Here is a 10189-nt window from a genome sequence, read left to right as displayed (position 1 = left end):
AATCTCTCTGGCTATTGTTTACTCTTTCTCTTTAATACAAGACATTATTAGTAATTATTTTATCAATCAGTCTGTGTTTTATACTTTCTAATAAACCACAATGGTTTAAGTTGAATATGTCATTAATAAATTGAAGGTAACTGGTGCATTAATGTGTCTATATCTATATCTTATAGATCCTCCTGCAGGAGGAAAATTTACTTACTTTAAAATATACTTATAAATTATTCTTAGAAACAATGAAAAGCTATTTTAATGTGACCAGTGTGTCAAAATGTCACAATAAAATCGCTGAACATTTATATTTTTATTAATATTATTTTATAGTTGTGTAGTTAATGTATTTTTAAAGACAAAATACAGGCAGTTTTCACAAGAGCCTTTCATAAATGTGATTTATTGTAAAGTGGTACCAGGATTTAAACAAATTAAGTGCGATTACAGCTATATAGCTAGGGAAAAAAATGTTGTGTTATTGAAAGATAATTGAGAAGGACACATTCCTGTATTAGTGGTCAGCTGAGTGACTTGTGAACAGATAAGTTAATGTGATGAAATGAGGTTAAAAAGCAAGATTTGCTGCCACTTTGTTCCACCACAGAGCAAGACTGACATCTGCTGTCCTGGGTCAAGCAAAGCAGACACGCAGCACTCTCACATAAAAGCTTTTAGGCATTTGAAACTTTCAGAGTCAAACGCATTTCAGTTTAAAGTTTTTCAGTTTCAAATACGAATTAATTTTAAATATTTTAGGACTAAAAGATTAATCTGTGAGAGGAGTAGCTCTCACGAAGCTAAATGTCACACCCCTCCTTCAGTCGTTTGGTTCAGTCCACGTCCTCGCACCCGGAAGTAGTAGTAAATGTTTATAATTTGAGTCAGCTGACTTCCAATTCATATGACCACAGCTACCAGTAGCCGCTCGTTTTGTGTCAAGCTATATCTTTATATATGTATTTATACAGAATATTATCAATGGTTTTCCTACATTAATGACCGGTACACGAGCTATGATAAGTATCTCTGTTGTTGTCACACTTAACCGCCAGTTAGCTTAGCATTTGGAACATTTAGCAGCTAGTTAAGCTAACTCGCTGCTGCACAGAAATAAAGAAAAAACGTTTATTTAACTAGTAAAACGACCTCATTTGAGCTTATAACAATGGACAAGATTGCTAAAGGTGAGTGAAACCTGCAGCATAAAAATATGTATTGATGTTAGCATGTTAGCTCATATTGTTTGTCTTCCTAAGCTCATAATGTTACAGATATTTATGAGGATATAATATTTAAGGGGATAATAGTGTGCCAAATTACTGTGGTTGATGCTAGAACCTATTATTTTGTCTTGGGGAAAAAAAGGAAGTATTTTCTAAAGCTTTTGAAATGCAATGTACACAATTTGCTCTCATGTTTGTGTTTTGTTTTTGTTTTTTTCTGGTTGAAATCCCTCCAGATGTGGGTGATATCCAGTCCCGACTATTAGACCACAGACCCATCATCAATGCAGAGATCCGCTACTTTGTGAGAGAGTTTGAGGTACTTGACTTGATGAGGCCATGGGGCGTGCTGTACATACTTCTACACCAATGCTTTGCACACACTCACATGGTGTTTATAATACAAGGACAGAAATCTAGTCTTGTAGTTCAAGCCTTGGGTCATCATGCTGGAGTGTCCCTGAGCCAAACAATCTGTAACCTCGATCACACTTGATGCTGCACTTGAACTTAACCACAGACATCAACAACGAGGAAAGTAATAAAAGAAGCTGTATGTAAGAAGCTCACAGAGTAGAGATGGGTGGCAGCCATCCAACACTTTTGTCAGAGTATTTTCATCAGGCATCCGAGATAATTAACTGTAATCGTGCTGCATTCAAGGATGTGACGGTTTCGGTGAGAACTGACTTCCTCTGCTGCTGTTTAGGAAAAACGGGGATACAGGGAGAGCCGACTGCTGGAGAACCTTAATAAAATGGTGATGGAAACAAATGAGCAAATGGTGCCGAGCGATTTAGAGGACGTGAACAAGCAGCTGTCTGACGTCACAAAACGGCGTAAGTCAACATTTTTTTGCACTTTATTATGTCATATGCTGTTGAAATTTTGCAGTCTTATTTTTTAATAAAAAGTCAATCACATGGAAAAGTGAAACCTTATATTTATCACACCTCTGAGGGAGATTTAATTGAAATCTGTTTCATTTAAACCTCTGATGCCCAGGATCTTGTGTTCTCTTTGAAATTGAAGTTGGTGGTGCCAGGATTTAAAGAGCTTTCTGAGGCTTGCAGGGTGCTATGAGTCTGGCATGTATTTAAACAGATCTTCAAATGACTTGATCTCATTCCCCTATAAGGAAAATTATGTAGAAGTGGTGTAGATTTCAAAAGGCTGTCATTTTAGACCAGGATTGGCAATTCATAAAAGAGGCTGTTGGTGTGAAAAGAAGTCTGCAGGAACCCCCACTTATCATCACAGGATCTATGCAGGTGCATGTGTCTACAATCGGGAGCAGACTGCACAAATGTGAGCTGCATGGGAGGCGTGCCAGGAAAAAGCCTTCGCTTTCCAAAAAGAATATTACAGCAAAGTTTGCCAATGAACATAACAGGCAATGACCAGGGCCTTTTGGGAAAACAGGATGAACCACAGATAGAGTTGTTTGCCCAACGTTAACCGATCAAAAGACGGCTTTTCAGGAGAAGAACCTCACACGGCACCAGCTGTGAAGCACGGTGGTGCAAACGTTATGGTGTACGGATGCTTTGCTGTCCCTATGCACATCGTCGTCACTGATTCAACCACAAATTCTGCGTCATATCGAAAAGTGCTTGCAACTGAAGGAATCTGGATGGAAGAGTCCACAAAAATCTGATGTCAGAAACTGGTGGACAATTATGTGAATGTACAACAAGAAGTTATTTGTGCAGAACAATATTACTATTACTATATTATCACCTTTATCTGTATGTTTTCACATGACTGCACCGTATAGAAAGATTATTTAATACTGTATTTCTGTATGCATTGTTACAATTAGAAGTAAAAACAGCAATAGTGTGCAGAACCTTTACATTTTAATGCATCTCGTCCACAGTGGAGGCTGCCAATCACATGGCAGAGAGGGTCCAGCAGAGGGAGCTAGAGGCACAGCAGGTAAAAACTTGGGCAAAGCACTTAACAGAGCAAGTGGACACAATTTTACAGCATTAGAAGTCCAGACTGTAATTTATGTCATTGCGTACTGCTGCTTTAAGTACCACACAATGAATTATCAGCTTTAATGCTTTGTTGTGTCGGTCTCATTTTTATTTCCAGAGCATCCAGCTGCAGACGAACATGGAGCAACTGAAAGAAGAGTGGGCCGAGTTTCTGAAAGAGCAGCAGAGACTGAAGGAGGAGGTGGACGCGGAGCACGCCAGGGCTGTATCAGAAGTCAGCACTCGGTACAGCGAAAAGAAGAAGGACTTGGCCAAATTGTCACTCATGTGATCAGTTGTCGTTTGTGACGATGTGAGTGAACAAACGCACTCTCTATCTCGCTCTATATGAGCCCTTTATTACAGGGTTGGACGTCTGTTCTGCACGTGCAAAACAAAGCTCGCACCTTTTACGCGATATACTCGAAATAGAGCATAAAACTTTTTAAAGAGGTTTTGGTCGCGCACAAGAGTCACCATTTTCCAAATCATAAATATAAAAGTGTGATTAACAATGTGGCATTTTCACAGTCCATCAAATTCAGTATATATGCACAGCAAGAAAGAAGTCTGGAATATGTCGTTTTTAGAACAAGCAATCATTTGATTGTTCCTTGGCTGTGAAGTTTTAAACATTTCAAGATTTTTAATGGATGCCTGCCTGAAGGGTCCCGATGATAAATGAACATCTTGTTGAAAGGTACCTCGGTGTTTGGCACTAGGGAGAGGTATTCCAAGCACAGAAAGCCAGATCATTAAATGTTAGAAAGGCTCCGCGGAGCAGGTGTGTTTAAAGCACAGGCCTGGTGTAGTGGAAATGAGCGCGAGCAGAACCCTTTTCAGGAGAAATCGTCCCTCACCGGCCCTCCTGTGTTTGTAACATTTGACCCCCGACATTAACTTGGAGTAAACCAACTGTCTGTGAGGTGACTTTCATTATAAAAGGCTTTCGCTGAAACCAGCTTGCCTGCTCGGCAGCAGATGTTTTTCGTTTGCTTTGCCACCTCAAATCTGATTTTAATGAGTCGCAAATCCAATATTTTTATTGCTGTTTAAACCGAGAGAAATCATATGTGGCATTCGGGTCCTCTGGTTTGAATTTCCTCTGGTCGTGTATGCATTAAAGTAAGCATTCAGAGGCTGTCATGCTTTGTGTTTAGACTGCTTTACATTTGCAGAAGGAAAAATGGAAACACCAAGTGTTCATGTAGGCTCCAGCGTAAGTTCTGTTACCACTATCGTTGGTCTTGATCCGCACGTTGCGAACCTCCGAGGATCTTTTAATGATGTGTTTTGTTTTCCCACGTCGCACATTGGTATTCTTTAAGACCGGTTAATGGACGGACGGGCACGCTGAGCACATTCCTGGTACGGCTCGGAGGGGAGTTCAGCTCGGACAAAGTCATTCAGACTGCTCGTACAGTGCGTACAAATGTTCACACGTCCTATCATCTGAAGAAGAAGCAGGTCTGGACTCCAGCTCCAGTCGTCAACTGAACTAAAATAAAGTTTCTGTAAGGAAAAATAAGACACGGAGTCCCTCTCCAGAGTGTTTGACACATGTGGCAGCAGCAGCAGACTTGAGCTTGCTGTATCCCCTTTCATAGAAGCGGCAACTTTTTTTTTTTTTTTCCATTTGGCTAGCAACGACCTGTCCCCGCTGCTCTCACGCAAGGCCACTCTCTGGTTGCGCCGCTGCTGGCGACTAAGCAAGACGCGGTGGTAGCATGTCATCAGAGGGCGCAGACATGCCAGCACATGTTTAAGCAAAGGGTCAGCACCAGTCCACCCTGTGTAAAGTCCACATGAGTGTATGTGTGTGTGTCCTCCCTCTGCCTCGGTGACTTCAGCTGTCCAGAGCGGAGACAGCCCATCACGGACTAACAAGGAGTGACAACACGGAAACATGGCCGACCTCTGCCAGCCAGAGACCTTTTCATTTTTCATCTGCCTACTTAACTTTTTGGTTTTCGTCGGAAAGCAAGAAAAACAAGTCATATGAGTGCTAGCATCCTAATGAGTAGAGGGTCATGAGCATACGGCGAAAGGAGTTGGGCTTGATAACTTCAGGATTTATATCTGTTGTAAGTGATTTTGACATCGCTGTGTAATGTCAGATTTAGAAATATACTCAGGTCAGCAAAACTGCATAATCTGTTGGACTTATTTGGATGTAAGGGTGGGTTGAGCAAAGAAGTTCTGCCAGGATTTAACACAAGATAATATTGATAGCGCATATAGCTTTAGGGGATGTGAGTTTGATCAATAACTTGCTCATTGCTGACTCAAACCCTCAAAACCTACGTGAAACTATCTTCCCGGCAGTGTCCCATGTGAAAGGAACCATCCACATAAACACTCACTGTCAATGCTGACATGCTCTTTGCCAAAATAAATTGACATTAAGCAATCTGGGACTAGGATCCATTTTTTGAATATGGGATTACAGCAACTCCAGGTTTTGACATTCATGGAAATTTTCCGAGTCAAAGTACGTGCTGAAAAGTGAAGTTACGCTAGAAGTCTCAGCTCCTGGTTGAGCAGTTGTTGTGCCACAGCTTTAGTTTAATGGTATGAAATGGATAATGAGGGTAAAAGCAATTTAAAGTGTTAGGTAAGATTGGTCATACATGGAGAACGTCAAGCATCCTTCTCATGTTGCCGGAACACAAACTTTCTCCTTACACAGGCAGGACCATGCAGTCCAGTGAGGCAATGCCATCTGCATGATGCCATGTGGCGTCTCGCCACCGGTTGAAATCTCATGTTATCGTCTTCCTCTGTCTGCTGCCTCGCGTCTCTGGACCGTAAACCGGCTTGTTTTCTGTCTCCTGTGTCTATCTGAAAGCCGTGTGTTCTTCCTGTTTTGCAGCGAGAGCGCTGCTCTCTGGCCATGAAGCCGCTTGCTGTCTGTGCCAACACAAATGGTAAAGGAAGCAGCAGCACCCAGCTGGAGCTCCGCTGGGCGAGCGACGGAGATAAAGGGTGTGTTAGTTAATGCAATCTGATACTGTGTCTGAAAAAGAGGTTTTCCGCATCAGAAGGAATGATATCACAGGCATGAAATGTGCCCATCACATGAACTGAAAAACAGGATCTGATCTAAGTGGACCACTGGAAGCCTGTAACTGCTCAGTGAGAAAAGTCCCGTTTGAGGATGTTTCTACGTTTTGGACAAATGTTTAGTTAGTTAAAGCTCACAGCAACTTGTGAGTTATGTCATACCTGAGCATGATATTGGGTTTTAGCTTTGTCTTGATTCCAAGTTCAGTTAGTTCTGGCTGTGTTCATATCCAGCCCAGATTATCACTTAATCTGTTTTACCTGGTTGTCCTTGTTCCTCGTCTTTCTTGATGGTACTAAAGATACGTTAAAGAAAGGCAACTGACTTGTAGAGTCTCTTGAAGACGTTTCATCCGAGTAGCTTCTTCTGTTCTAAAGGACTGGTGTGGCGCTGAGGTTTAAGTAGGAACATCTGTGGGTGTAGCCCATCAGAAACTTGCTTGACTAGTGTCTGTTAACAACCAGATGCTGTACAACGACTGTTTGTCCTCTAACGACTCTGGCGATCTGTTTTTGGGTCCAACTCCCTTGTTAAAACTAAATAGTGGCATACACAAGAAAACTTTCACTGACATTAAGTTGCGCTATTGGTTGGGTGGCTGTGGCCAGGTGGTAGAACAGGTTGTTAACAAGGTTGGCGGTTTAATCACTGGTACACCGAAGCCCGGCAAAATTGACCCTGGGCAACACACTCGTACCGAAGTTGCTCCCAATGGCGGGAGCTTGTATGGGAGATCCTGCCATTGGTGAATGAATAGTTGAATGACAAACACTGGAAAGCCTTTTGGGTAACGCATGCAGATGATTTACCATTTTAATAAAGACTACGAAATAAATGATCTGAGCAAGTTTATTGCTTAACTGGTCCCAAGCGAAATGGATGGATGGTATTAGGTTAAAGGATAAGTGAGGTTGAATGATGACATAAAAGATGTTAGGGTGCATTTCAGGATGCTTTGGCCCCTTGTCCCACCGAATGTGAGAGGAGGAAATAAAGTTTATTTTTTTGGCCATCCTGGTACCCAAGGATTTGACCAGACAGGAACTTTTGTTGCCTGTTGTTCCCCCAACTCTCTGTCCCTTCATATCCTGTCCCATCTCTAATGTCATGGCAAACAACCATGTGGAGATTGGTTTATACCCTGGCAGCTTACCTTGGGAACGTCCTGGAACAATAACTTAGCCATATGAGGCACGACATTACTTGTACCGTAATCTGAAAAGCTGTTGCATTTTTAATCTTGTGCATTTTTAGAATAAAAGGTGCATTATACATTTCTTTAACAGTGTCAAATGCAGCTCATGTCACGGCTTTACAACCACATGCTCATTCTCTTTTATTTTCTTCTGCACTGTTTGAAAACTAATAAACCACTAGTGGAGCTTGAAGTTCCTTAAAGAAACAAATATAATACACATGAGCTCAGAGGACTGCTACAGTTTCTGAGTGGCTGACAGCAGACTTGGCACTAACAGGCATTTTCTTTTTTGGCCCCTTCGCCTTTCAGTTCGATGAGAAAAAGCAGGTCTAACATGAACACAATTTCAGTGTTTTGTGCTGGAACAATACAAAGGCGAGGAGGTAGGTCGCCCTCGCTTTCTTCCACAGCTTATGAGAATTTTCGGGCCTCTGCGTGCTCACTTTCGTTCCTTTTGTGCAACATGACGGGACCCCGTTACTCAATTATTAAGGGCCGCAAAATGAAAATGCCATTGAACAAAGGCGCCGCACTTCCAAGTTAATAACCCGACATAACAACACCCCAGGGAGCCGGTGATGGGTCCTGGGCGGACGGTAATGCAGGTGGTAATATGAATTCTTTGGCAATAGAAAACGTTCACCCGGTGGATCGCTAAATAAGAGAGGGAGAGTTCTCAAAGCTGCTGTATGAAATTGATATTTCTCTGAGGGAAGGCTGCAGAGTACGCTGGATATTCTCAGGCTCTGGCAGGCTTGGAAAATGAGCACTGGGTGGCATATAAAAGCAATTATTGAGAAGGAAAGTGATGGAAATTAAACGCCGCACCTTTCACTATAAATGCCAGTGCTCCCTTATTAGCAAGCACTGATATGCTCCCTGGTGTAACATATCTGCAACATGTCTTTCCTGAACAGTTAGCAGAATTTTTTTCAACCTCATTCTTAAAGAGAATTTCTCCTTGCAATTTTTTTTATACAACAGAGTGCTGAAGGTCTAATTAGCCGAGCCGTACATGATGTTCTGCGTCTGTTCAGTTTCATCAGACAGCCTCCCTTAATACAGCAGCTCCGTGTTCCTGTCAGGTCCAAGAAACACAGATAAGAGTCCAGCAACAACAAACACCTTCCTCGGTCAATCACAAGCCAAACAATAGCCAGGGAGGACGCAAAGGACGGGTTGTCATCAGCCGGTGCTACCAGCGGCAACAAAGCTTGTTGTCGTCTAGATTCCTGGACCTTTGAGGAATGTCTGACTTCACTGCCAGCCGCATACCTTCCCAATGGCTTTGATTTCCCCTGTTTTCTGTCCCAGGCAGGTATTTTTCTGATGCTATCTTTCTTGGACTGTTTCAGTTTCAGTGATGCAAAAAGCCCTAGCAACACAAAACATGTTGATGGCATCCAAGTAGGAGTAGCTGGTTTAACTACAGAAACATAGCACTCAGTATAATGTAAGTAAGCAAGTGAATAACATTGATTATCTAGGGGTGAAATATATTAGGCACCAAGTGACAAAGGTACAACTTATCAAAAGGCATGGCAGGCAACTGCTTAGGGCCCCAAGTCCGCAGGTTGGCAGACAAAGCTTAAACTACAGCAGTGGCGAAGTCCTCAGTCCTGTTATATGTCTAGTGTATGACTTTATAACATAGTTAAGAGCCTTAATTATGGGGGAGAGACATTTGAATAGAATAACTTTCACTTGCATCACATTATTTCCTTTGTTCTTTCTTTGACAGCCAACGTTAACTTGGCTAGCAGAGCAGTTTGTCCAGCTCTGGAGTTGAATTGTTTTCCAAGGGCCCCAATGGACTATAATCATGTGATTTTAATGTGTCGTAAGCAGGAAAAATGCACCTGAGCCACAGACCGAGATGTTATTGGTAGAGGACAGAGCGTCTCCACAACTGCAGGTCCAGTAGGGTGGTCTTGATATAGAGTGGTTAGTTCCTACCAAACGTATTCAACAAAGGACGACTGATAACCTGGCAGTACATTTGAGGACGATCAGGGGGTCTTGGATGCTCATGGGGGCTGAACAGAGGCTGACACGGGTGGTCTTAGCCCGCAGAAGAACTACCGTAGTACAAATTTCTGAAAAACTTAACTCCATGATGAAAATGTGCACGTGAGCATCAGCATTGAAAAAAGTGCCCTTACATAATTACTGAAACAATTCGGATCAGAGGTTTATTCCCCCTAGACAGAAACAATCTCATCAAGCACTGGTTTGATGCAAATACATTTGAGTTGCATTTTTTGTTCTAACTGAGCCATTATTCATGTCATTTGCAGACCGTATACACCCATGGCATGTAATTCTTTGATGGTAGGGGTCTCTTCCAGCCGTGCAATGAGCCGTGTCACTCTGCAAACATTGTTCATGAATGTTTAGAGGAACGTGACAAAAAAAATTCAAGGTGTTCACTTCCCCAGATCTCGGTGTGATTGAGCGACTGTGAGATGTGCTGGGAAGTCTGATACATACAGTCGCAAAGATGAGTTGTCTGTAGACCTGTTTCCTTCACATGCAAGCAATCAAGTGACCTACTGCTACTATAAAAGTATTACATTCAACCACTTTACTTAATCTCTCATTGAATATCCAGTTAAAAAGAAGCCAAAAGGATTCTGTTTCAGTCAGTTTACTGAAACGGATGCTTCCTGCCAGCTCATACAAGTCTAGATTTATCTTTCTCTTTTGAAATTTTCCTGTTTTGACT

General features: G+C 42.1%; 1 protein-coding gene across 3 annotated transcripts; it reads left to right on the top strand.

Annotated features, from left to right (window-relative positions):
• The first annotated feature begins 888 nt into the window (after positions 1-888).
• On the top strand, positions 889-8123 carry bloc1s5 (biogenesis of lysosomal organelles complex-1, subunit 5, muted). 3 transcript variants are annotated; one of them, XM_084565922.1, is made up of 6 exons: positions 889-1181; positions 1457-1539; positions 1930-2059; positions 3100-3158; positions 3321-3515; positions 6075-8123. In XM_084565922.1, the coding sequence occupies exons 1-5, from the start codon at positions 1163-1165 to the stop codon at positions 3492-3494; spliced, it is 465 nt and encodes a 154-aa protein (XP_084422048.1). In that variant the 5' UTR covers positions 889-1162; the 3' UTR covers positions 3495-3515; positions 6075-8123. The 3 variants fall into 3 exon arrangements, with proteins under 3 accessions (XP_084422048.1, XP_084422049.1, XP_084422047.1); XM_084565923.1 differs by lacking the exon at positions 6075-8123 and adding an exon at positions 4531-6068; XM_084565921.1 differs by lacking the exon at positions 6075-8123 and having other exon boundaries at positions 3321-4513.
• The last annotated feature ends 2066 nt before the right edge of the window (positions 8124-10189 follow it).

Source organism: Chelon labrosus (genome assembly GCF_963514085.1).
Source record: "Chelon labrosus genome assembly, chromosome: 18".
NCBI classification, from domain to species: Eukaryota; Metazoa; Chordata; class Actinopteri; order Mugiliformes; family Mugilidae; genus Chelon; species Chelon labrosus.
This window is presented reverse-complemented; position numbering and strand designations above follow the sequence as displayed.